Here is a 27,068-nt window from a genome sequence, read left to right on the forward strand (position 1 = left end):
AGATCTGGACTGGTGGATGAAAGCAGTGATTAGTAGTCCATCGGAAATTAGTTCCGTTCAAGTAGTAGACGACAAATTAACTATTCAATTCGAAACCAGATATTCGAAGCCAGGACTCGAACATCTGCGTAACCGCGTGACCGCGTGTTCCTTTAAAAGCATTCAGAAGGACTTGGGAATCAATTGACCTGAAAGGCGTATTTGCATGTTGCATGAAATTTATTAAATCTAACGTGATTCCTCACGGGAAGTAACTCGTTGGCTCAATCGCTCACTGGCTGGTTGTTAAAGTTCGACAACATTGACGCGTCGCATCACACGCCATACAGATTACTTGAACGCATCACGGTTCAGTTCTGTCTGAAATTAAGTATGACATGAGCAGACACGTCTTGACGAGTTCTTCTCTCCACTTTTAACAATCGTCATGTGCAATGCCACTATGTTCTAGACTCGAGGGTCTGAAATCGCTGATGCAGCATGAGAGTCATTACTCGAAAGAGACTCAATTACATATACAAACACTTTCCTAAAGTCATCCTAGGCCTACTAAGTCTTGGAATATTAGTCTTGTGGCGAAAATGGTCAAATTTAGATTGGGAATCTTACCATTCTGACGACGAAATACCAAAGTAAGTTTGGTCGGTCGACATTGCCGAGGGTTCAAATGGCTTCATTAGTATTTGCGCTGATTACTCTTTTAGACTCCACCGCGGTGCAGAGACTGGATTTTTGACAAATCTCAATAACTTTGCAGAAGCTGGAATGTGTAATAACATTCTATCCACTCAGGCTGGAATGTTTTATGCTGCTAAACACAATAGGTAAATTATCGTAAATTCATCTTGGAGCTATTTGCTATGCCATATCCAACCTTACAACCAAATTTCTAGAACATTTATCGCTCCGCCATTCGACAATTTTGCCATCAAAACATCTGGATGGTATGAATTCGTAGAAGCTGGTCCAGATCCAGCTGATCTGCCTCGTCAAGTAGCCAAACTATCCTGGGACTCTGATGCTTTTAGTGATCCATACAGACGGTTTACGAAATATATAAAACCAGCATCTCCCAATCTGCGCGTGATTGACATGGCAGATCTAAGTCCTAAGAATTGGCTACCCTCGCGAATAGATTCAAAGTACGGTTATTCGCCGTTGTCAAAAGATCTACACTGCTGGAAGGTGCTTGCATACACGGGCTACTCGATTCAGAAAACAGAAGAAGTATATCCTGTGGACAAATGGGGCCGAGAAAGAGTAGCATGTGTAGGGTAACTACTTATGGTGCTTTTTGTATATGCTACCCTTTATAACTAGCAGTTTTGTCTTTGCAATTGCTATAGAAACCAATTCAACGTCATTATGGACCTCCCTAAAATCAAATTGACGGATTGGGTATTGAAACGTAGTCAGAAAGTGATACAAGAACTAGGTCTCTCTAAAATATTCATCGCCATGCACGTGCGACGAGGAGATTGGCTGCACCATGCTCAAAAGAACGAGCTGAGCTGGCATTTTAAAAAGGGACACATAAAAGATGAACCGATAGAGATACAGTGTCCACCTGATGATTATGTGATTCGGGTTGGTGAGGCACAGAGAAAGAAGCTAGCCGACGAGTACTTAATGACGGTTGATCAAGTATCTGTCTTGGTATCAACCAATGAAAAAAACACAGCAACGCTGGAGAGATTTGAGGCAGCTGGATGGACACTGTTGAAACAAACAGTTTCTACATCGTCTCTACCAGAGATTGCTAAAACTGTGGTGGATTTGGGCGTATTGAGTCTGTCGACTGGATTCATTGGACAATACGGATCGACCTTCTCATACATGATTCTGCATCTAAGAGGTACGCGTCATTTCTGAATACCCCTCCTTGTGGCATCAGTTTGTTTTATGAAAGGACTTGTTACTGATCTTTGCTGCCATAGATTGTGCTGTTGAAACTCCACCGTGGCCATGTGGGGCATACTATGGAGACCTCTCATTAAAATTAGAGTAAAGTAATAAGTAAAAAGTATATCACATAGGTTGTAAATAGCTTGAATTTAATGCAGCATAGAATTCAGTCGAGTTTCTGGTTTTCAATGCAAGATTTGTCACCATATCGGCTACATCGAGAAATCTGTCTTTGTTCGATATGGTGATCGCTTCCAACGCGTCTGACAGTGATCAGTTCCTGATTTTAAATTTTCACTCTGTACCCAAGCATCAGTGGTTGTTCATGAGTGACCGCAAGAGGACAGGAGGCAAGATGCTGCAGAACTCTCTCGGCAGAAACGCAACGCGTATGATGGGTCGTTTACCCACTAGAACAGTTGTGATGGTTGTGGGTCTGATTGTCCTAGTTTTTGGATTTATGTTCCTGTACAGTGTATGTTTGTTGCAGTTCATTGAATATTTGTCAGTGCAGTGTTGTCACTCTGTTCCTGGTAAGAATCTGTCTACAACTCACGCATTTTCCCTCGTGGTTAACAGGATAATTCTGGAACATCAAAACCACATCTTGATATCCCAACCAACAAGTTGAAATCAATATCAAATGTAAGGTTTTCTCCTCATTTCGAGCATAATTCCCTGGAAGATGTTCATTATCAATGCTGCTTTTTACGGGTGGAGTTCTTTGTACTGATACTCGTCCTGTCAAAAAGGACCATGATGAACGTGAAAATGCCTTCTCGCACATATACAAGAATCAAATATGGGGCGATGGTGAGATTCCAATACTTTTTAAATCTTATTGTTGGATTACTTATGCTCTAATTTAGGTGAGAGTCGAAGTGGTTCTGGAAGTTACATGTCAGCCACTGTCAACGTGCGTAAATTCTTGGCCATCGTATTTCAGATATTCAGAGTCAGATCATGGCTCGATTCGCCATGTGGTGACTGCCATTGGCAATGGAATATTACTGGTTTTGATAAAATCGAGTACACTGGTTTGGACATTGTTGGGGTATGTACTAAATGAGCCAGGTCGACTTCTAGAATTGAATCCCCGCAAATGCAGAATATCTAACACCCTGGTTTCTCTCCTTGTGCAGGATGTAATATTAGCAGATGGCAGAAAGCACAGCCAACGTCCAAATATGCGCTTCTTACACATGGATGCTGCTGTTGACAATTTGCCCCCTTCAATGGACGTCATTCTGTGCAGAGACATGATCCAACATTTACCCATGACCGCTGGACGGGCTGCGGTTGCAAACTTTGAGCGATCTGGTGCCAAGTATGGACTCAAATTGACAGTGTGAAGGAAGCAGATTAATTTACTTGCCCCGCAAAACCTCCACAGGTACCTTGTGACAAACTTCCACTCAGCGAATATCATTCCTGAGACTGGCGGAAACAAGAAGATTACTCCTGGAGGTAAGTCCAGTCGAGTTTACCGTTTCCATCGTTCCATCCATTGACCCATACTCTCCCATAAATAGAGTTTTATTATGTTGATGTGATGAAAGCACCATTCAACTTCCCACCGCCCTTGATGTACGTCCTGGACGGCGAGGATCGTAAGGCTAATGAACCTCCAAATTTTAAAATGGTTGGGATCTGGAAGCTACCTGCTCTAGATCAGGGCAACGGCACATCGATACTACCCATTAACATGAAGGTTCGATAATGTGCAATCAGTGATTTCATCATCGTAGAAGATTTGGCTTTGATGTTTTTCTTCAAATAGGCATTGGAGGACCAGACTGTGATTGTTCTAGATCAGTCTCTGGTCAAGCCCCTGCAGGAGATGGATGTGCCGTACGCCAACCACTATTCGTAAACGCGAGGAACTTTTCAGATATAGATATTTTTCACGAAGATACCACATTCAACGAAATATACAATAATCTAATGCATTTGTTTTGAAGATTGTTGCATTTCAGGCCACAGCGAGCGTCAAGAACCTGATCTCACTGAATCTGCTTCAGCCTCTTCAAACTTGCTATGGAAGTTATTGTGGGTTACGTACACATTGATTCCAATTGCGTTCTCGCGACGCAAAGCTGTCGAACGCCACAGAAAACTCATCTGCCAGCCTCTTTCCTCTCCTTCAGGGACACTCTATCTATTATATACCAATACAGCGACCCTACCATGGGAGGACGCTGCAAAGTCCTCAAAGAAACAGAGGAAAATTATGAAAAACTTCATGAACCCTGTATCAATGCTGCTACGGAATAAGACGGTCTTCTCGACAGGCTACTCGAATAGGTTATGCTGCTTTGGACTCGGGCGCCCAGATCAATTTTGAAGGAGAGAGCCTTGACATCTCAGACCCATCAAACACCAAGTAGAGACAACGAATAACGAAACAGAACACTCTCAACAGACAAAAAAGACTACAGTGCTTCTTAACTTAAATCCCAACCTAAACCAAAGAAGCCCAAGAAGGATGCGAATGGCAAAGGAAAGGTCAAGGAAGTTGACGAAGATGATTACGATGATGAAGCCCATGTGGAAGTGGCCGCTCTTGATCCCGACCCTCTTCTGCCCGCTTGAAATCGCTTGAACATTGGCAAGTCACTTACGTTTTTGACATACATCTTAGAGTCATACATCTCAATTTAATACATAATTTAATTTTCATGCAGATGTGCTTACGTTGATATTCGAACATCTGGGAAAGCATCATCCCGAATGACTCGTCGCTGCTCAACTTGTCTGTCGGGCTTGGGCATTCGCTGTTGTACGTCATCCACATTGGAAGGTCATTTGTGAGGAAGGTATATGCATACAATCACATTGTATCTACAGGCATGACTTGATGCGCTTCAATCCTCTTTACTAGCAAATCTGCCAGTACCAAAAGCTCGTGCCATCAAAACCAAGTCAGGGATGCAAGCTTTTCTTCACCACAAGGACCAAATGTGCTCACATTGCTTCCAGATATGCGCTGTTTCGGGTGGTGCGGCCGCATTCCCCGTATCAGTGGTAACACCTGGTCATGTGAATCGTTCCCTCTGTTTGCCTTGTCGTCTTGCTTTTTCCGAGGCACGGCCTGAACCACTTCTGACTCTGGCATGTTTTCAAACAGTTTCAGTGTTATGTCTCGGTCTCGTTCTTTCACTTCTAAGTGCGTAGCCCCTTTGATTTCAGGATGATCCCACCAAGCGAATGAGCCAAGGTCGAGCACAGGACGAATTCAGGTTGAGCGACGTGGAAATCTTAAAAACTCCATCACTAGGTAACCTCTGCAATTGTTGAAGCAAATCAATAATATACAGTCAGTTCAGCTGTGCGCAATCCTCACTATGGATATGCTGCTCCTAGGAGGTTGTATCTCATTACCGACCCTTTCAGCCATTCACGACGCGTGTGGGGCGGGCAAGTGGGACTTACAGCTGGAAAGAAAATGGCTGCAGCACGACTACAAGCGCGAAAGGAGAAGAAGAAATCTACTTGCCGAATTGTTGTTGGTGAAGAGGTTGATGAAGTATGATGAGTGACGAAGTAGCGATCAGAGTGCAGGAGAACGAAGAGGTCTGATGATGATGTATGAGGTGTATGATGAATGTAGAACTATGATTGGAATTTATTAGCTGCCCATTTGCCCATTTGCGAACATGTTGTGTACAAATAAATTAACTCTTTCAAAAGTCCGACAAGCACATATCTTCCCAAACATTGATATGGCTACACTAGAGGCCATCAAGTACAGGCGAAGCTCGCTAGAAATCATCAATCAGCTCCTTCTTCCCTACGAATCTGTGTTTGAAGAGATCAAAAGTGTCGAAGATGGACACACTGCAATCAAGACAATGAAGGTGAAGAGCACAAAACGATATCTTTTTTAGCCCTTTCTGTAATTATTTTTGAATCGTTCTGACTGGATGGTCACCTAGGTTCGAGGAGGTAAAAGCATGATTTCTGCTTCCACATCAAGATTCAAAACATCGAAAAATTGAGCTAGTTTTTTTTCTCAACAGCGCCGGCTATCGCTATAGTGGCAGCCTTATCCCTCGCTATAGAGCTCCACGTACACACAGTCCACGCTGCTCATTCACCCTTCGCGACTCCATCGGCTGTTGTTGAATATGTGTTAAATAAACTCGAATACTTGAAAACATCTCGGCCAACTGCAGTCAACCTGTTTGATGCAGCTCGGAAACTTGCCGCTGTTGTTGAAACTAGTGCACAGCAAGCTGGCTTGAATGTCGAATCAAAAGAAGCAAGTCAAACTGTTGTTGAAGCTTATATCTCTGCTGCTGAAGCCATGCTGCGACATGATGTCGAAGATAATCGAAACAGTATGTGAATGGCTCAACAGAATGCAGGAGTCTGTATTGGTTATTGTCAATTTCTTGAGCTGATAACGTCAATTTGACCTTAGTTGGTCGTTTTGGAGCTGAATTTGTATCATCGCTATATCAACCAAACGCACAAATCAAGCTCTTGACTCATTGTAATACTGGAAGTCTCGCTACAGCTGGTTGGGTATGACGCTCTAGCAGTAAAAGCGAAACGATGGTATGAACTCATTCGTCTGGAATCTAGGGCACTGCTTTGGGCATTGTGCGAGACATGCATCAATCGGGGCGATTGAATCATGTATTTTGCACCGAAACGAGGCCATACAATCAAGGATCCCGATTGACAGCCTATGAGCTCGTCTATGAAAAGATACCATCTACGCTGGTGACGGACAGCATGGTGGGAGCCTTACTCAAAAAAGGTGGTATCAGTGCTATCGTTGTTGGTGCTGATCGGTACGTCAACAAATATGTCTTGCGAATAAGCTGATTTCACAAAGTGACCACTGTAAGAGTAATCGACTTTTTTTTTCTCCTGTGATAGTGTCACTGCAAATGGCGATACAGCAAACAAAATTGGAACATATCAACTAGCATTATTGGCTCACTATCATAAAGTGCCCTTCCTTGTTGCTGCTCCATCTACATCTATCGATCTATCACTCGCATCGGGCGATTTGATAACAATTGAAGAGCGAGGTCCTGTTGAAGTCGTTACCATTCGTGGTCAAGTCGTGGAAGATATTGCGGATTTTAAAGAACCTCGAGATGCATCTGAAGGAGTCCCACCTAGTGTCACTATTCGCATTGCAGCTCCAGGCATTGGCGTATGGAATCCTTCGTTTGATGTTACTCCTGCCAGTTTGATAACTGGTATTGTGACGGAACGAGGAGTTGCCCAAAAGGCACCTGGGTCTGATATTTACGACTTGAAAACGTATTTATCACAATCAAAAATGTAGAAATAGCGAATCAAACATTGCATCATAGGAATAGATTTATTTTTAGCTTGCTGCTCTCAAATATGATCACTACACTTTCCCATTTTAGCTTGCTGCCCTCAAATATGATCACTACAATTTCCATCTCTTGTGCTTTTCTTCTTGTTTTTTTTTTCCTGTCTCGTGCCCTATGATGGAGGGGCAGCTTTGGCAAGACCGCGTTCCACAGCAGGTCTAGCTGCGATCTTTTGGGCCCAAGCAAGGATGGCGGGGAACTTTGTTGCAAAATCGAAAGGGAAACGAGCATGCATCCTTAACCACCCGAAATGTGCAATATCAGCGATACTGAAACCTCTACCATTCAAATATTCGTTATCAGTGAGTCTAAAATAGAAAAATCGTTTCAAATCGTCTTGACATCCAGACTTTAAAGATGCATCCAACACATACCGTTTCTCCATGACGCCGAGTAAACGTTCAACTTCGTCGTTGAATCGTTTGATGGCTGCGGGGGACTTCTCGGCATCTGGCTGTGAGCTGAAGTAAAATAATTGGCCCATCATAGGACTATTTATGGTTCGTGACCTGTTAGAAAAAATAATAACCACCACAATTCAAAGACAAGCATACCCAGTACCAGCGATCTGTAGGTAAAGCCATCTTAAGCGAGACAAGGTGCGTTAATAAGAAGAAATGCATCCAAGATAACCGTCGTCCAAAACTTGTTGTCATTAAAACGGAGACTCACTCATTTGTGGCGACTCGTAATCGCTAATACAAGAGAAAAATAGATTTCTAGGACTAAACAAGAAGAGTAATGATGGCTTCAACTTACTTCGTCCTTGGGATAGAGATCGTTTTCACCAGCCTTGTTGCTTTAAAGAGACATCGTTAGCAAAGCAAGCCTCTACATCGAAACTCTTTCTGGTGAATACTTACTCGCATATGTATTGCATGATAGCAGCAGATTCAAAGACCGAGATTGATTTTCCTGCAAAGAATGCCAGACGGAGTGTTGGAACAAGAACACATATTAATACTAACGCAAAGCAAGGAGCACTGCTAATATTTACCATCTTTAGCATTGCATGTAAGAGCTGGGATCTTGTTGTTGGGCGAGATCTTGAGGAATTCAGGCTTGAATTGATCCTTGTTTGCAAAGCTGATGTAGGTAATGTCATATGGTAGACCAAGTTCTTCCAAAAGAATAGTAATTTTTACTCTATTTCAGGAAGGGAGTTAGCGGGGAGTTAGGGTCAGTTCAAGCGTTTCACCAGAAGTGGATTTTCAATTTCTCAAGTTCGGCGACTTGCCCGTTAGGAGTATTGGCGGTATAAAGATGGATATCAGCCATTGAAGAACTTTTGCTTATGTTACGTAGTTGACTATCAGATATTTGAGCGATCGGTTAGAAACAAGGCAAACGTTATTTCACAAGGAATACAGCTCCGACACAAACCAATGCAAATACACAACAAAAGGATCAAGTTCGTTAATGAATTCTTTACACGCGTACCTGGTTATTGCTCTTATTCGCTGAAAAGACATGCACAGCGTGAGAGTGTGAGGAGTTTGAATTGGAAATCAAATCAAAATCAGTTCTGCCAGTGTTTTTCGAACCGCTTTGGTGTATAATCTACAATAAAGGAACCGGATTTCTCAAAAGATTTATAAATCAGCTAGTAGCTTGTTCGCTATCCACGCGATTAGCTTCGCATCTTGGGTTTTACCTGCACACATTGAAACTACCTCACCTAGTAAACTAGCTCATGATTCAACAACGCTCAATGTTAACTTAAGCCTAAGCTTAAGCCATTCAAACACAGGTTTATTCAGATGGAGTGGGAACAACGGGCGGTGCGGCCCTCGACAACCCACGTTCCACTGCGGGTCTCGAAGCTATCTTTTCAACATACGATTTAACGTTTGGGAACTTGCTGATATCAATTCCCAACCAAGTGTATCCTTTAAGCCAGCAAAACAAGGCAATGTCTGCGATTGAGTATCCATAGCTAAATGAGTCAATGAGTTAGCTTGTTGCAACGTGAAAGTGCCTGAGGATTGTCTTCAAGTACCCGTTAATCCATTCATGTTCCGATAGCCGTCGTTCCACCACAGTAAAAAGGCGATCTACCTCATCAGAATATCGTTTCACGGCGTAGGGCAGCTGTAATCAATCAACTGGTAAGCTCTTCGGGACAGTCTGTACGTATAGAGAAACTGACGATTACCTTTTCTGTAGCAAACCCTTTAAAGTGAGCCAGCTGGCCAAACATGGGGCCAACACCGGATATTTGGAAGTAAAGCCATTCGTCGGTCGCGATTTTGGCTCGTGGATTCGTGGTGGGATACAGTTCGTTTGCTGGTGCCTTGTACCTGAAAATGAAGGGAACGAGTTGTGCTTACAGAGTCTAGCTGTGCGTCATCATCTGCATACGAGCTTACTGGCAAATGTACTGCATGATGGCCGCACTCTCAAATATACTCACTGGCCCTCCATCACCAAACAATTGCGGGTCAGGTTTCTTATCAACAAGAGCCGGAATCTACAGTGCCAAAGATGAGATAGTTAGATTGTGAATGGTCGAATTTCAAGCTGATCGCGGGGTTGTCTAAGATTCCCTTGGACTCCAAAGTTCCGATACCTTATTGTTGGGCGAGATCTTGAGAAATTCAGGCTTGAATTGGTCCTTGTTTGCAAACGAGACGTAACGAATGTCGTATTGAAGCCCTAATCTATACAGCGGAACTAGGTCAGAGCACTATGTGTTGATTTTTAGTACAATGTTTAATGTCGAAGCAAAAGCACATACTCTTCAAGCAAGATGGTAGGCTTTTGGCCTATACATCGAAACAAAATTGAGCTCAAGAATTAGTCTGGTAGGATCCGAAGTGCCTCGACAAGTAGTACTCGCACCATTGGGCTGGGTTTAGCAAACGAGGGTTAGATTACAACCCTCAAAGCAACAAGCCAAGGAACACTAACCGTGTTGGCAATATACACTTGCAAATCGTGTTCCATAATGAAATGGCCCTCTTTAAAACTTGTTTCTCTTCTTGCAGATTGATGCGAGGTTCGATCTACTATTGTGTATGAACGAAGATTTACAAGAGTTACACGGATTTACGGCATTTACAAAGGTTAGTAATTTACATAATAGTACAGCGGCCGTTGTTGTCATTTATACCACCGTTGCTGACGTTGCTGCCATTTATACCACCATTAGCACGTTCAAACTCGATGTTTTGCAGCTTTTGAGCTTCAAGTGTATCATCGTGATCTTGTTCCGTTGGTTGCGTGAGCGCGTTATTAGCACCATCAGCAACCAGTTGATAAAGCAGCAAGTAAGCCGTTGTGCTCATCTATCAGACGTGATATTAGCGACAACGTACCAAACAGCCAAACGCTCACAATGCCCTGTTGAAAGAAAAATGAGAGGCTAGACTCTGAAATTACCTGTTCAAAGGCTGCTGTCTCTGACTTGAGGTCTGAGAATCGAACAACACGTTGAGGAATACGTAAATCATCAAAGAGCACCCATTCTTCACCATTCAAGGATTCGGTACAAACATAGCTGACATAGTGACCTGAATCAATTGAGTTCCCGTGGTGACAAATGACGCTCTAAAAGGTGCATGTTTAGCGATCAAATCTTCGTACGGGAATCCTCGAGGACAAAAGTCGTTTATAGGAAAGTTACCTTCAAAACAAGGGTGTAATGAGATCGATTGCTTGTGTGAGAGTTGCCGAGCTGCTGAGCAAAAAGACCAAATGGAATCTGAGGTGGGATTACAATTCTACGTGCTAATCGTTGACCAGTCTCATCGTATCTCTTCAAAGCAACCGGAACGACCATGTTTGCGTTGCCCAAAGAAGAGAACCACGACCACGTCGCGTCTCTCCCTCCAAAGTCCACGACGGGAATCAGCTTGGTGGCAGCCCATGCTTCTACGAGAATCCGATTCCTTCCTCGAGTGTCTAGCTCGCGGGTCACACTGATCTGGGGAAGAGAAGCACAAAATCAGCGCTGGAACTGTAGACGGTGACATTTCCAAGGCTTACTTGATTGTCGAAAAAATATGAGAATAGCAAGTCTTCAACAGTGAGTAAGGTTTTTGAAGTCCTGTCGTCCTTTGGTATTCCAAGCTGCAATATACGTTCTCGCATATGAGTTTCGTCTCGTATTGTTGAAGAACCGTCGTAGACCAAACGTTGGACGAGGGGCAAGTCAGGAGCTTGAAGACAGAGATCAGACATAAGGAACAAGAAGAATTCGGATGCTAAAAAACACGAGGAAGGGCTGATTAACAAAAGTTATAGACCCATTGGTTATCATAAGCGCTTACCGTCACATTGAGTAGTGCTTGTGAAAGGGCTTCCAACCTGAGCCAAATCAAACAAGAGTTTCTGTATCGTTGGCGGCATTACCAGTTTACCAGTACGTAACTGATTTACGATGAATCGTAGAGTGACTTGGATTTCTCTGACTGCGGGATTGCTGGCACTCTTCAACAGCAAGAAATCAAACGGCGAGGCGTTGACAAAGCATGCAAACACCACCGAATCCAAGTAGCAAGTGTTTCCGGCATTCACTAAGCCTTGATAATCAATCAGACCAGTAGGTGTCTTCACCAGAGAACCTTAAGGACAATTGTGAGGGCGGTGATCTCTCTGCACGGTAGGAAAGGAAACCAACAACTCCACTGTAAGCAACGGCATTTCGCACCTCTCCTAGCGTCGATCCATTCTTGTAAGTATGCGATTGCTCCGTCCGGTCCATAAGTCGAGATCAAGAATGGTAGATCACCATCCGTGAGGTGTATGAGTTGGACTATGGAAGAGACGACTGAAATCAGTACCAGTACCATGTAATTCAGATAAAGAATTGTAACCGATCAGCTGGGGGCGCAGTAGTTGCTTGCCTTGGTTGATCTGCCAAAAAGATAGAACTCGCGCAAACTATAGACCGCGAGAATAGACATTAGACAGAGATCATTGGAAAGGGAATACCGCAAGGTTTGTAAGTTACATTCAGCTGTTCTTGCTCTTGTACTAGCAGTCCTGGATATGCGGGCATCTTTGTTGAAACCGAATGGGTCGTTGTCGGACATTTGTAGCAGAACCAAAGACGCAAGAGACAACATCGAGATCTCTTGTGAAGCTTGGCGCGTTGACGCGTGACTTTGTATTCATTTTACGTGATCTAGCACCCTCATTGCTCATTGTCAATACTATAGAAGTCCTAAGGCTTAAGACCTTGATCCAAGAAAGCTTACCTTCGGTCGTGAGCTTATGCAAGGGATCCACCTCATTCATTTCGCTACCTGTAATTTACCGCCCTGTGCAAAATTATACTGCGAAGGATGCTTGCTTGTCGGTACCTCGGCTTGAATTCAGATTTGATGGGAAAGAAATGGTCACGTTCTCGTTTATTCTTCGTCGTTTGTTCTTCGACGTATTGGTTTCGCGATTATGAAGGGAGTGGCCTTACGGGTCGTATGTGGGTGGGCGACGCGTTTCAGAGGTCATCTCAGAGTTGTATTGTAGTTTTGCTTTTTCTACATAAAATGTTTCTTGCTGCCTACAGAGATTCTCGAGAGATTTATGGTTGAAACAGCCAATAGGCGGTGGAAGGTGACAACTCTACATGCGGCCGCCCGTTTGAATATGGAGGAGAAAGTTGCTTGGTGGCCTCATAATAGGGGCACGGAAATGGTCTCACTACCAACGCCGAACATTTCATATGCTCTCCGCATTCGAAAAGGTCCCTTTCTATGAAATAGGACGAACCCCCACATCAAGTCTACAACTATACGCGCACGTCCGCTCGCCGACGACCAATGATACTTTCATTCACACACACACAACCGGCAAATTGGTGATTCATAAATCTATATATAATTAAAATGGCCATAATAGACCCAATCGCATATGAGCTTGGAAGCATCTATGTATATATTCGGCGTTACCGAAGAGTTCGAACTCATCCATCATCCTATCCTAAAAGTCCAATTAGTCCCCGTCCACCTCATCCTCTCCAGAAATTGGTCCAGCTCCTTTGCACAGTCGGCGTTGGCGAAGATGGTCTTTCAATGTTTGCGGGTATTCCAGATATAAAATTATCAGAAGCCGATGGCCGTAGAAAGGCCATCCACCCACGATTCGTGGTGGTAGTATTGATGGAGAATGTAGCACTCGTTATGGAGTCTCGCCTCCGACCCATGTCTTCCGATCTCCGATTCATTGACATGGCAGATGGAGGTCTCTCCACTGTCATGGACCGTCTGCTATGCTCCATTTTTATGGTGATGACGGGGCAGTCTAACTGTTTCAGACAGTATTCGGATACGGATCTTCTGGGGATCATTCCCCTAACGAGAAAGTAATTAGTATAGCGTATGCAGTATTGAGATACACATCTTTTCGTCCCCAGTGAAAAAGCAGTCAAGCGCTGCTGCTTCGTTTGGAATCTTGCCCAACAAAGATTTATCATTACCTCTTAAACAATGCCTGACCACGGGATCCAAGTATAAGAGCATCGGCGTTTACTTCCAAGGCCTAGAGAGGACATCTTGAGCTTCTGCTCTATCAAACTCACATTTGCTTCAAACACATACCTTGCGAACGATCTCGCTGCCAGCGTCTCCCCTCATCGCAATCGCTTTACAAGCTATGCCCCGCCTTTGGATCTTGATGGCATATCTCTGCAACAGTACATGCGAGTTCGCTCGGTTTTGTTCCTCCAGATACACCAAGAAATCCGCAGTTGTAGCCATCCGGGTATTTGAAGCAGCAGCTTGCGCCTCAACAAAAGCATGCCATGCAGCTGAAGAGTATGTAGGTGTACCTCCCACAATGGATCGGACATTTACTAGTACAGCTAGTTTGTTTGTGGGGTGTTGTGAGTTGTTGCGGGTCGAGCGTTGCGAAATGTTTATAATGAACTTACCTAGATCTCTACCAGCATTCAAAAAGTTGTCCAATGCCCAATTGAAAGCATACGCAGCGTGCGCTGTATGAAATGTTTGGGTCATTGTGAGTCGGCCGTTTAAAAAAGTGTAAAAAGCAGGGCACATAGAAATCCATAGTTTCAAGTCAAGGCATGCAACGTCGACACTTACGATTTGCGTCCACAGCGATCATGACGACTCTGGAGGGAGTAGAGGGATAAGGGTGTTGGATTACAGCTTCGTGATAGGTCGGAAGTTCATCTGCTCCAGGTTCTCCTTGAGGGAAACCAGGCGGTGAGTCAGGAGCTGTTTCGGTGCTTTCGACCAGTGAGGACGAGGCACTTGCGCTACTGGCATCCTCTGCCATCTTCGTCTGGGTTGTCAGGTGCTTGCTATAGTTGGAACTTGTTTTTGTTTTCTGGGTCACACTTGGCAATCCAAACACCCAGCAAAATCACCGACTCGTAAGCAGCAAGTCATCAGGTGCCTAAATATATCAATATTATAATTAATCTTAAATTTCCTTCCTTCACGTCACGCATTAATGTTCATCGTTCATCGTGACGAGACAGATCAAGACATCCTCATCGGCGGTTCTGATAGATGATAGATCAACTATGCTCCCTTGTAAAACAAGAGAGCATAGATGAACACGTACTGCCACTTGTAACGTTCTGATTTGGCTGATCTCCAAACTCCATGACATGACCGCGAATTCTCGAAACTCTCCATCTTCTTAACATATTGGGCAACAAATAAACAGCACTGATGGCGACCAGAACTCGCTCCGGCGACGACAACGGCCGCTCCAAACAACGTCGTGTCATAGTAGAGGAACCCGAGGAAGAAGAGGACGAGCAACAGCTAGGAGAGGACGAGCAACAAGAAGGTGAGGATGGAGAAGAAGGCGATGAACAGGAACAACAGCAAGAAGAAGGAGAAGGAGAAGACATGGAAGCAACTCCTCGAAGCCGTGCTCAAGATGCCGATGAAAGATTCGGAGATAGTGCTGCTCGTAAAAAGGTTCGAAAACAATATCGGAAAATGTTGAATATGCTTGAGAGTAAGGCGCATTCATTTGTCGCTTTCCATCTATTCTATTCTAATTTTATCGTCTCTAGGCAATAAGAAGGACGCTGATGATGATCTCTTGGAACGAGTTATTACCAAAGCAAATATTCATGTCGAAGCCGGTGCGTGTTTTGCGCAACTCTGCAATTAACATACATAACAACTTAACTTTTTAACACTGCAAATTATACTCTTTTAGGCGACATCAAGACCACGCAAGAAGCTACCATGGATTCACGTCTTCTTGCAACCTCGGCTACAATCGCGGTGCAACGAGCTCATGCCCTGCGGCGAGAAGCAGCTGGATTTGACATCAACCGATACCTTCAAAAGGCCAGAATATACATGGGTGCTACTCAACTGGCCCAATATCGTGACGATGATGATGGTAGAGATGACGACGATGATATGGTTGGACCTGCAATGGACTGGACCAAGATGGGTCAACTTGCTCATAAGCATTCGCTCAGAGTACCAACTATTGGATTCATGTGAGTTTCTTGCGGCCGTTTTTGGTTTGGAGAACTAGATAGTGATTCCTCCAATTCCAAAACAGGCTGGGACCTATGGAGGTGGAGCAAAAGGTTCGACAAAAGAAGGAACGACAAGCGAAACAAAAGGGCCCCAAAGCCAAAGTCGTCAAACCTGAAGAGGTAAGTTCCTGCTCTGGCAATAAACCTTCTAGTTTCCATTCTTAACTACTCAAATTAGGTCAGGGAAGACCCAGACAAGACCCCTACAACACAACAAGCAGTGAAGGAGACATATTCACTCTTGATGGAAAACGAGGCCATAGTCAACTACTTCAAATTCATCGTCAACCCACACTCATTTGCTCAAACTGTCGAAAACATGTTCCATGTTGCCTTTCTGGTTAATGAAAAGAAGGCAGGAATTGCCGCTGAAGAATCTGGAGAGCTCCTACTATGTATGAACCAGAAGACGACTGTAATCGTTTGCCATATGGATCTAGTTCTAACCTCAATCGTTTGGTAATTCCCTACAGACGCCAATGCTGCCAATGCCGATACAGATCAAGGCGAATTCAGCCAGAAGAGGCAACAAGTCATAATGGAAATGACTTTTGACATGTGGAGGGTAAGGTTTTGGTGTGCAACGAAAAAGTGTTTTGCACTGCTCAATACTACTTTTACACAATAGGATTTGATCGAACGCTACGACATCACCGAACCCATGATACCTCATCGCAAGGTCGAGCCATGAATATACTTGTGCATTATTGATATATACCTTTGTCCATTTTCGCTGTTTATAACTTTCAGTGCTAGAATAAAACCATCACTTGCTGTATATACTCCTTTCCAGTGTCAACTGCACAGTGATTCAAAATGGTCCGAGGACGAAGGCGAGGCTAACCTTAAGCGAGCCTTAAATGGTGTAGTGATGGGAGTTTATACAAAATGATTATGATTAAATGATTAGACATTGAATATGGAGTTTAATGGGTTAAAGTATTTGACCTAAGGAAATGGGAGAAAGTAAGCATTGCATATCTTTTGCAATCGGTCACGACTTTGGACCAAACCTCTTTATAATCCCATTCTCTAGTGTTGTCAGCAAGCCAAGTCAGAGTAGTCAATCTAGCTTCAGCTATATCTGCTAATTGGTGCTTCCGATCCGGTTCAAGCGATGCGTAGGGTTGACCATCCACACCAAAGTCGTGATCTATCAAGTCCTTTATGAGCAGCTTATTGTAAGCTGATATTGAAGCTTGTCGGATGGCGACATCAGAGTCAGCAACAAGTTTCCGAAGAGCAGCTGGAATGGTTCTATTTGAAGGAATTGGGTTAAGTCAGAAGTGGGTGCAGATACAAACCAGCTTACATTTGCATTTGGTTTGTTTCATCAGCTTCAATGGCTCGTTTCAAGTCAGATATTTGTTCCATCTGGCTACGCCAATACCTACAAGATCGAGAATGAAGTCAAAACGATGTATTGGTAGGGAACGGCAAGCAGGGCAGTTGTACCAAGCCTCAGCAACGTCAATGGCCTCCTTCAGATCCTGATCGGCTCGAAAGTGATCTGATCCAGCACCGGCTCCATTTGTGAAATACTCGACAAAATCCGTCACAGTGGATGGCAATGCTGGTATTAACGAGGAAGCTTTGAAGAGGCTCTCGTGTGTAAATTGTGTGTAAGGAGTCGGCAGCTCTGGGATGATTAAGGATGTCCATAGGAGCATGCCTAGCGATTCCTGATTGTGGTATGATGGTCAGTAAAGGTCACCATCATTGGCGGTATGTTTGGTCCACTGTATAAACAAATTCACGAAAGAACGCCTAAATGTAGTGGGAAATTGGAGATTCTCCCAGAAAACTGACTTCCGAGCAACAAGATCTCGCCGATGGTGGTTCCAAACACACCATCGACCTCTAGCAGAACGCAACCAAAGCTTCAAACAACACCAAACATACCCATCGCTTTCCAACCTGATGAATGTCATCATCATTCCAAGCGCCCAGTTTTGCATCAATAAAGGGCTTTTCAGCGTCCGTAAAGTAACTCGAGATGCCTGAAACTTCAATACTGGCTTTCACAATGTTATGACTTTCGACAACCCTCGGATCTGCGTTGACTCTATGGACACTTTCTATGCCCCATCGTGACAATAGAAACTGTGTCGCGACTATTCTCTTTGAGATGGCTGACGGACTTCTTTGCAACAAGTTTCGAGAAACGTTGCTTGTTGTTGCGTTGTCTGTGGAAGCAAATCTACGTACAGGGACTCTCAATATAGACTTTAGGTATGATGCCATTGTCAATGGTACTGTATTCGTGCTGCTCGATGGGAGCGACCGATATACACTATATACACTAAGTGTCAAAAAAATTGTTAAACTTTAGAGCTCGACATAAACAAGAAGTACGCTCGAGGCAGCTATGATCCAGTCTGGACAACCACGCCCTACATCGGGAATGAGGCCTCGCGCTCTGGAACTGACACAGGATCGCACAATATTGATTGCACTCGACACATCTGATTTTGCAGTAGCTGCATTAAAGTTTGCTGCTACTCACGTCATTCGAGACAATGATGCCGTCGTGCTGCTTCGTGTGGTATCAGAACAAGATGCTGTTGATACCTATTATGGTAAGGTTGCATCTGGATGCTTTTGAGTCATGGTTGCTCACACCAAGCACCTTGATAGCTGATTTCGTTTCGAGTGAAGATGAATTGAGGGCTGAATTGAATGCTGCTGGTACGATTGTCTTGCTCTGCCTTTGATCAACTTTTGATTGTTGACGAGCGTACTGACCAGTACTATTTCTTGGTGCTTCTCAAGCTGAACTTTTGGTTGAAACGTACTCGAAATCTATTGCAAACTGGAGTGACTGCCATGCTGTGCAAGTCTTTGCCGAAGTCAAGATTGCCAGTACTAGCGTGGGTGAAACTATTTGCTCGTACGCAGACGAACTCAAACCAAGTATGATTGTTATGGGATCTCGAGGTCTTGGAGTGGTACGTTACTGTATCGAGTCGTTTCTTGGTATCAGTGTCGTGACGAGCGTCTGCTGTAGGTGCATCGAATGCTATTGGGCTCCACGTCTTCATATGTATCTCACCATGCTGGAGTCCCTGTACTGATTGTTCGAGAAGAGACTACGAGAGAGGTCGTAAAACCAGAAGAAAGCAAAAGCACACATCCGAAACCGGCGCCAATGATTCCTGCTTTGAAAACTGAACTATTGTAAATGTGCTTGTGTATTCTACGGTAGTTATGTTACATTTGCTTTATATACATATATTGCTATTTTATTTATACTGGTCTGCTTTTATGTGAAACAAATGACATTGAGAGTGGTGAAGGTAGTGTTTTGAGGCCAAGATTAGAGATATGGCGTTATGCATTCGTTCCTGCTCCGTTGCAGTGAGATTAGCCCCGCCTAACCACAAATTATGTCGCCCTTCTGGACTGCCAATAATGCTCTTAATATTGAAATCACATGGTTCGGCAATGTTAGTTTTCCAACTTGTGATTGCTCTGTTGTCGTCACAGTTCTGCAGACCAAGGCCAACTATAACATACGGGTTTCCATTCATTGCCACTGCCCATTGTCCAAAGCTGGATGAGAAGGTGGCAATCACGACGTTACTACTTGCCAGGCTCATAAAGTCCAAAGTAGCACCTTCACTTCGACCACCTGGAATTTTGCGCAATACATTCCATGCTATAATTAACTGGAAGATACTTGCGCAATCTCCTAGCCATGCCTTCAACTCGTCTCTTTTTTACCCTCGTAATCTGTAGCCACAACACCATTTGGTGCTATATCAGATACAGCAGCCAGCTCGAGAGCTATCATAGCGTATGTTCTCATTGATGCAATGTCTTCTAGCTAAGGAGCTCCGACGTGTATTCCAACGATAAAGGGTCGTAATAATGATGCAATTGTATATAGGCCATCGGTCGTATTGGTATTTTCTAGTGCCCGTTCGTGGCGTTTGTATAAATTCTAGGGCACAAGTCAGTTCCAAAATTACCAAAATTCGAAATACTCTGCTTTGGATGGGGGCCGTTGGGCAGCTTAAGTCACACTTCAGAGGGTTGTGACGTTTCGATCCAAAGAGGAGCCACTCCCGACGGAAAAGCTATATATATTTACTCCAAGCTTGCCTTGTACGTCTCCAAAATGCCATCGAAAATCATCTGGGATCTGCTTCCTTAATTATCGATATGCACCTCATGGTATTTCGACGATTGCCCTTCAGATGTCTTGACGAAGAAGGCAAATGACGTCAAAGCGACCAGGAGTACTAGACCTAGCAAGAATTTGAAGCAATATAGCTGTGCTTGCCGAAAAGAGAACTTCACGCCTGTAGAACTTTTAACGTCTACCCCTCGTTCTTCGATAGTTCGTACTAAACCATCATTCCCAGAGTATAGAATCCTTGACTTAAAGGTTCATAAAGCACTCTCCCTTTCTTCAAAGGTTGAGGCCTCCGGTGGAAGAGGTGTCCAAGTTTCTCTTGTTTTGAACCCTTGTTCGTCAAAAAAGCACGCATTCAACAAAGAGAAAAGAGCCCGTGGTCGCAGGTGAGGACTTTCAATGTACATGTAATTATATTCAAGTGCATAATACGTGAACAGTTCCGAATATTATGAACCCAACTGTATTGATTATGCCCTCAAGACTTCTCTATTGCTGTCCAGTCTGGGCGTAGAATGCTATAAATTACACAGTCCTGACATTGGCCTGACCAAAGAACCGGTATCAGCTCTACTTGATGTGGTTTCAATGCCAAATGACACCGTACCGTGTTTTACAACCAGCCAGCGACAAACACCTTCTCGTGTAAAGCCAGCTTTCTCAAGTACTCTTTGCGAGGCTGCACAAATATGTAGTAGTCAACTTCATGTACACGACATACGATCAAGAATGACCTTCTCACCGTTGTTGAATGCAAACGGAATTGCTTCCACTCTTTGCACGTTCTTCATGGTAGTGAAGATGTAATCGAGTAAGGCTTTGACGACTTTGGGCATGAGACCCTGTCCCCAATAATCTTTTCCCAACCAATATCCGATTTCGACCATGTGAGTGGTATCCGAATAGTTCATAACCCCAGTCCCACCAATTTGCAAGCCCGTCGAGAGATCTCTTATAGCAAAACTGAGATGCTGTTCATGATCACCAACTACTGTTGACAAGTAGCTCCGAGCATCCTCGTCCGTGTACGGAAACGGGATCTTGAGTGTTTGGTCGTGTATTTGCTTTGTCTCGTTGAGTAGCTTGACCAACACGTTTGCATCACTGAAATAATGTTCAGTCAATGCGATCGTGTCTGATACTGGCAGCTGTATTTTATATTGACGTGTACTACTACTGCTGGTAATAAGGTTCATTATGTCGTGATTTTTCCACTTTTCTGATGAAGCCAGAGAGCCAAGGAGAAACGCCGCGAAGCAGCTCAGAATATAGCGTCCTAATTGTTCGATAGAAAATTGTTATAATAAATGTTGAGCCAACCTCCACACCTGCATCAAACATTTTCAAATCCACTGACTCCAATCGAAATGACCAAGCAACAGAAACTTGACCACAAAGTCGATTCCAATGACAAGGACCACGATAAGGATCCAAAATCAGACAATGGGATCCTTCTTACCATCTTTCTGGCGCTCCTGATCGACATTCTTGCCTTTACCATAATCCTTCCATTGTTGCCAAGAATTCTTGAATATTATGACCGTGTGGATGGATCCAACCCAGTAATTAGCAGTTCTCAACGTTTAATATCATTGCTGATCTTTTTGAGGTCTCACTATCATGTCATCTCGTTGTTAGGAAACATCATATTTCATGGTCAAATCCGCTGTGAGAGCTTTTCGAACATCTATCGGTGGAACGGGATCAGAGCTGGATATAGTTCTATTTGGAGGCATTTTAGGATCGCTGTTCTCCTTTCTTCAGTTCGTTTCTAGTCCATGGATTGGAAAATGGAGTGATACGTATGGACGAAAGCCTGTGCTCTTGGTCAGCATGGTACGTAGGTTAAGGGTCAAGATTAGCAACGATTTCCTTTTTATCATGGTTCTGATTCACTTCGCTATCTTTATAGATCGGCAATGGACTATCTATGATATTATGGACCGTCTCAAACTCCTTTCCACTATTCGTCTTGTCTCGTGTTGTGGGAGGCTTGACTGAGGGAAACGTTCAAATGTCTATAGCAATGATATCGGACATAACCACACCACGTACTCGTTCTCGAGGTTTGGTAAGTTCACTCGCATGAAAGGCTGGCACAAGCTTGGTTGTTGTCTCCTCGCGAAACATTTTTACAGAATATCAAGTTCCTAACACATAACTTAACTAAGGCTCTCGTTGGGATTGCATTCGCATTGGGCTTTACAGTCGGACCTCCTCTTGGCGCATACTTTGCCAACATAGATTTAAGGCATATACCAGCCTTGAGATCACTACCACTATCCGCATATGCATCTCCAGCACTGTTTGCTCTCGTATTACTCGTAATTGAAACCATATATTTATACGCCTGTCTTCCCGAAACGCTTGGACGCAAGCGTCCATCTAAGAAGGACGAAGGTGCCAAGTCACCTCCATCTCCATCAACCAACTCAGTATCTATCGAGACTCTATCGCTGCTCCACTTTTTTTATTTATTTATATTCTCAGGGATGGAGTTCACATTAACCTTTTTGGTGCACGACCGATTCTCCTTCACGCATGCCCAACAAGGTGCTTTGCTGGGATTCATCGGGATATTGTCTGCATTCATTCAGGGAGGGTATGTGAGACGTCTGGGACCTGGACATGAGGGTATGCTTGTGGTTAGAGGAATGGTGGGATGCTGTGCCGCCCTGGTATTGCTGTCGATTGCCAATAGCGTACAAGTACTGTATTTATCAGCTGTAGGATTCGCATTTGCTAGTGGTACTGTAGTTACTTCTCTTACCAGTCTGGCCAGTCTTGCGTGTGGCAAGGTAGAAATGCTTGAAGATGGTGAAGGGATGGGTAGTGCTCTAGGACGATTCCGAGCATATGGTCAGCTAGGTCGTAGTTTAGGGCCTGTCGCAGCATGTAGTGCTTACTGGTTGTTGGGATCCACTCGCTGCTATATAAGTGGTACTTGTTTGATGGGAGGGCTCCTTATGCTCGGTCTCAACACATTGTTGTAAAGCATAGTGTAGAACACATTGTAGTAAATCCAAAAGTTGTAGAAAGAAAATAGTTTGCAGTGAAAGAAAAAAGTGCAGTATTTGTAGAACACAGCTTGTAGTCAAATAAAAACACACCCAGTTTTAATACAACTCTTGAAATTGCTTCTTTGTTTCATCACACTAATTTGTACAGGGTTACGTTCCAGAGACACACGTAACTATGATATATCCGGACGGGAATAGATCAGTCAAATGATGCGGGTTATGTCGTACAGAAGCGCAATGTGCTCGATCCTCACCACCAACGAACCCAAATAGAACGACCGAATGACTTCAACAGGTGCAGCTTCCCGCAGCACAAGTACATCCGGAACCTGGAATTGATTTGAATTAGAAACCGTCTGTTTCGAAAACATGATTCTTCACAATTACCAGAACCACCGCAAGAGCAGGTAGCGGCATGAGTAGTAGTCTTGACACAAGCACAGTCTGTTCCACAGTCGTCACATGAGCATTTGCCCTCCTCGCATTTGCAGGATGCAGCGTGTTTCTTCACTTCAGCAGCTCCACTATAATATGACAATGATTGATAAGTGGAATGAAACCTATATATTTGAACTTAAATCTTCATGATCAGTCAAGAATTTACCAAGTGCAAGTTTTTCCAGCCGCAGTGCAAGAGCAGTCATCGCCACAAGAGCAACTGTGTCCTGATGTTGACATACTTCCGAGATATTAATGATCTGAGATAAGATCTAGAACGATCAATAGTGCGAAAATGTCAGAAAGAATGTTCTTTGAATACTCAATCAAGGAATCGAATGGCAATCTAATCTGAATTTGGTTTTTTGGCGAAGAGTGTTTGGTTTTTCACTCACTTGAGTTTAACTTGGTAGTTCTATGAGAGAGCGAAGCAGTTAGAATACGTTCTGATGTGACTTGCAACGTAGCTATGGTACTTACCTCGCTTGAGAGTTAGCTTTGGTTGTTAGTTATAATCTCGAGGTTTGAAAGAATGTTCGAGGAAGAAAATGGAGCACTCACGAGGAAGCAATCATACCGCGTTTGCGCCGCGTTTATGACATTAATGATTATAGAGCATGATCTATGAATGTCTGCACCCACAAGGTACCATCCGAGAGAAGGAATCAAGCACAACAACAAATGACGATGGGCTCACTTTTGGTGTAGATCTTTGGCATGCAGCTATAGTTTGAAGTAACTGAAACATTCAGCATGATAAATGACGCGATATTCATACCTTTTCTGCCAGTTCCTTTGGTGATTCTTTATCTGTTCACAGTCCTCAAAACATCAAAACCTCCATTGTGTTGGCAACCAATGCGATGCAAGGAACTAGTAGTAGCAGACGTGACGAGATCATTCAGGCCGCTCGTGAATATGGATTCGGAGTGGAGTCAATACGTATTATTGACGCGAAAACCAGGAAGGAGCTCGAATTGGATACTGCGCACAAGGGCACCCAAGAGTTGGCACTCAAACTGTGTACTCTGGAAGGCCAAACTTTCATCATTGAAGCTAAAGATACTGGATTCGTGGTAAGGCGACGTAAAAACGAATCAAACACTCAGCAAGTAACTCTGCGCATCTTGACGTTTTAGGTCAACTCTGACCCCCCTTATGAATCCATGGACAGTCTGCTCAATCATCTCAGTCCATTGTATCGTGACAAGTTTAATGAACGGCTGGCTTCAAGACTGGAAGCTCTTGAAACTTCACCCTGACATGTCGGACATAAGAAATAGGGTCAAAGAGCCATTGTACATACAGCTAATACTTATACTCTATTCGTAAATTATATTTATGCAAACTTATGTGGCAATCATTTATAATATACATACGTTTCCTGGACACGACCCATACCATTATTGTATTGCCAACCCCAAATACTCGTATACAAAGATCCTGAATATCAAAGCCAAGTCTCGCACTACATACATATCCAAGGCAGTAGCATCATCTCGAAGCGTGTGCCATACATTTGGGAAGGGGACTGGAATGACATGGACTACAGGTACTCCTCGTTCCTGGAAGGGTTTATGATCATCCTCTACACCACCATAATACTGAGAATTAGATCCGGGATTAAAGTATCGATGTGTGCCAGCCAATACATTCAACAATGTGAGCCTGGAGTTGATGTCAGCTAGACGATTCCAAGCGTATTCCGTGTTCTGATTCATATTTACAAGCGACGGAGCAGGAGCACCCAACAAGTCCAACAATACAAATAACGATATCGAGCCTAGTTTATGTGATTCATCCCACTTTTTAGCGAGGTGGCGTGCTCCATACAAGGAATCCGTGGCAGACCACTCTTTAAATGCTTCTTCACCATCAAAGAAGATGAGCTGCAGTGTCGTTGATGTACCCAATGCGAAGTCATTTACGGTATCCTGTATATTATTGGGTATCCCATGTTGCGTCAAGTCCAATTGTCGTTGCAGCAGAGGCGTCAGAGCTTTAGCGACATCTAGCAGTATCGCACACGGCACAGCCGAGTCCGTAGCACCAATAAACAATCCTTTTTCAAAGTATTTAGAGTCAAAGTGTGCCGCGACGACTAGTTTCCTCTCAGCACTAGGATCAAACGTGGCGATTATATTGTTGAATGGCTTTACTCCATATGGCGTTGTGTCCTTGAACGAGTCTTCCTCTATAGTCCACCCTCCAAGCTGCTTTATATACGTCTTGATATATGATTGCACCTTCAGGTTGCCCTCTGACCCAGCTACACGTTCAATCAGCAATGGATCAAGTATGGATGTCGATGAGTTTAGAGACAAGTTGGTTTGTAAATCAGATAAATTACGTATAGATGTCAAATCCTGGCGAGTAGCAGCTGTTGACAGGAACCTAGAGTGTAACAGTCGACTCTCAACTCCAAAAACATTATCAGATCCAAATAGGAATAGTACGGCCACGAGCCATAGCTGCAGGATCATTATTGATATCAGGTATTTATCTAGGGTATGTAATTTGTCTGGTAGTGAGTGTTTTGATGATGCTTTGGGTTGGTGAAGAGCTCGCGAAAGCTTGAGAACAAAACTTATAACATTCTCACCTTATCACACACTAGATGGACGATGTAAGAAAGAAGAATTACCTAACTTTTGCGCCCTTATTGATGACCTGTTTCCTCGTTCTCTTTGTGGCCAGAACCACTACGAATCCTTGCAATTAGAGTTTGATGAATTTCGAAAGGAGTCACAAGAGCTAGAGGTGCCACGTCTCCAGATCAAATTAAAGTTAAATCCACTTATATATGTGCTGACCTTTTGATCTCTTCTGATCCACGCAGGCTGCCCTTGAAAAGGAGGTCGACGTGCTGACTGCTTCTAGGGATTCTGTGAAGCGAGATTTGGACGATCTGAAGGTAGTATGTGAAGTGTTTATACGTGCGAGTCGTTTCTAACATCACAACGATGATATAGGCAAGGTTTCTCTCCTACCAGGCCGAAACAAACAAGACAATAAGTACCCTCGAAACAGAAATCGAAATCCTACGAAAAAAGGATGCCGAATACAAGGTCCAAACGCGAGATTTGGAAATCCAGAACGCCGAATTTCAACAATCGTTACGAGTCAACGAGTCTTCTTCTTCAGACTGGGAAAGTCGCTACAACAAGAGTTTAGAGCGAATAACACTGCTAGAACATGAGGTTGAACTCAAGGGCAAACTTGTTGAAGACAATCAGAGGCTTCATGATGAAGTTCGAGGTATGTTTCGACTTGGCTTGGGAATTGGAAAGCAACATTGGCTGCAAAGCTGACTTGTCGCTCTATAGACCTACAAGAGGAAGTCGCTCGCCACCTGACACGTCCAACAACACCATCATTCACTCCTGGCACTACCGCATCCTCTATTCCAACACCCTCGAGCGCGAGAACCAACAGTAAACAGATATCAGGAAAGCTGACTGATCTAGTGAATAGAGCAAAGGTGTGGTTTCAACGTTTAGCACGTCGTGTTTGAGCTACCCAATAACTGATCCTTTCATATCTTTTAGCAACTGGAGTCCCGTATTGCTGAAGTACGAGAAAATGTTGTGGCTCCCATGCTCAAATGATACACTGCTGCCTACCATATACCTTTTTTGTAGATAACCAGGTCACAAATATTATTGCATATAAAAATGACTCGTATATTGATGATTATAACCTCACAAACACAAAAACGAATGCAGTCC

The 27,068-nt window shown here is 43.7% G+C and overlaps 8 protein-coding genes across 8 annotated transcripts; 5 read left to right on the top strand and 3 right to left on the bottom strand.

Annotated features, from left to right (window-relative positions):
- Positions 1-2,260: 2,260 nt before the first annotated feature.
- Positions 2,261-3,778, top strand: SmJEL517_g02698 (uncharacterized protein; the record flags this gene model as incomplete). The annotated part of the gene is made up of 8 exons (XM_031168626.1): positions 2,261-2,380; positions 2,485-2,550; positions 2,658-2,718; positions 2,775-2,959; positions 3,048-3,232; positions 3,299-3,372; positions 3,438-3,616; positions 3,686-3,778. The coding sequence occupies 8 exons, from the start codon at positions 2,261-2,263 to the stop codon at positions 3,776-3,778; spliced, it is 963 nt and encodes a 320-aa protein (XP_031025398.1).
- A 1,849-nt stretch (positions 3,779-5,627) lies between these two features.
- MRI1 (S-methyl-5-thioribose-1-phosphate isomerase) lies at positions 5,628-7,210 on the top strand (the record flags this gene model as incomplete). Its single annotated transcript, XM_031168627.1, has 6 exons — positions 5,628-5,762; positions 5,841-5,850; positions 5,925-6,245; positions 6,329-6,432; positions 6,493-6,704; positions 6,793-7,210. 6 exons carry the CDS (start codon positions 5,628-5,630, stop codon positions 7,208-7,210), a joined length of 1,200 nt encoding a protein of 399 aa, XP_031025399.1.
- Positions 7,211-9,017: 1,807 nt separating this feature from the next.
- Positions 9,018-12,267, bottom strand: SmJEL517_g02700 (uncharacterized protein; the record flags this gene model as incomplete). Its single annotated transcript, XM_031168628.1, has 15 exons — positions 9,018-9,201; positions 9,265-9,356; positions 9,421-9,565; positions 9,635-9,735; positions 9,835-9,925; positions 10,003-10,030; positions 10,107-10,113; positions 10,176-10,273; positions 10,354-10,552; positions 10,647-10,814; positions 10,891-11,190; positions 11,253-11,470; positions 11,537-11,830; positions 11,917-12,021; positions 12,201-12,267. 15 exons carry the CDS (start codon positions 12,265-12,267, stop codon positions 9,018-9,020), a joined length of 2,097 nt encoding a protein of 698 aa, XP_031025348.1.
- Positions 12,268-16,650: 4,383 nt separating this feature from the next.
- SmJEL517_g02701 (uncharacterized protein) lies at positions 16,651-17,988 on the bottom strand (the record flags this gene model as incomplete). The annotated part of the gene is made up of 5 exons (XM_031168629.1): positions 16,651-16,692; positions 16,758-17,001; positions 17,057-17,134; positions 17,200-17,426; positions 17,647-17,988. The coding sequence occupies 5 exons, from the start codon at positions 17,986-17,988 to the stop codon at positions 16,651-16,653; spliced, it is 933 nt and encodes a 310-aa protein (XP_031025349.1).
- A 124-nt stretch (positions 17,989-18,112) lies between these two features.
- SmJEL517_g02702 (uncharacterized protein) lies at positions 18,113-18,925 on the top strand (the record flags this gene model as incomplete). Its single annotated transcript, XM_031168630.1, has 4 exons — positions 18,113-18,323; positions 18,382-18,432; positions 18,493-18,692; positions 18,752-18,925. 4 exons carry the CDS (start codon positions 18,113-18,115, stop codon positions 18,923-18,925), a joined length of 636 nt encoding a protein of 211 aa, XP_031025346.1.
- Positions 18,926-21,249: 2,324 nt separating this feature from the next.
- Positions 21,250-22,875, top strand: SmJEL517_g02703 (uncharacterized protein; the record flags this gene model as incomplete). The annotated part of the gene is made up of 4 exons (XM_031168631.1): positions 21,250-21,444; positions 21,521-21,718; positions 21,795-21,953; positions 22,054-22,875. 4 exons carry the CDS (start codon positions 21,250-21,252, stop codon positions 22,873-22,875), a joined length of 1,374 nt encoding a protein of 457 aa, XP_031025347.1.
- A 1,868-nt stretch (positions 22,876-24,743) lies between these two features.
- On the bottom strand, positions 24,744-25,823 carry SmJEL517_g02704 (uncharacterized protein; the record flags this gene model as incomplete). Its single annotated transcript, XM_031168632.1, has 1 exon — positions 24,744-25,823. One exon carries the CDS (start codon positions 25,821-25,823, stop codon positions 24,744-24,746), a length of 1,080 nt encoding a protein of 359 aa, XP_031025344.1.
- Positions 25,824-25,957: 134 nt separating this feature from the next.
- Positions 25,958-26,948, top strand: SmJEL517_g02705 (uncharacterized protein; the record flags this gene model as incomplete). The annotated part of the gene is made up of 6 exons (XM_031168633.1): positions 25,958-25,966; positions 26,038-26,100; positions 26,180-26,254; positions 26,313-26,598; positions 26,667-26,821; positions 26,889-26,948. 6 exons carry the CDS (start codon positions 25,958-25,960, stop codon positions 26,946-26,948), a joined length of 648 nt encoding a protein of 215 aa, XP_031025345.1.
- Positions 26,949-27,068: the final 120 nt, after the last annotated feature.

The sequence above is a fragment of the Synchytrium microbalum genome (genome assembly GCF_006535985.1).
Source record: "Synchytrium microbalum strain JEL517 chromosome Unknown SmJEL517_scf0012, whole genome shotgun sequence".
Classification (NCBI taxonomy): Eukaryota; Fungi; Chytridiomycota; class Chytridiomycetes; order Synchytriales; family Synchytriaceae; genus Synchytrium; species Synchytrium microbalum.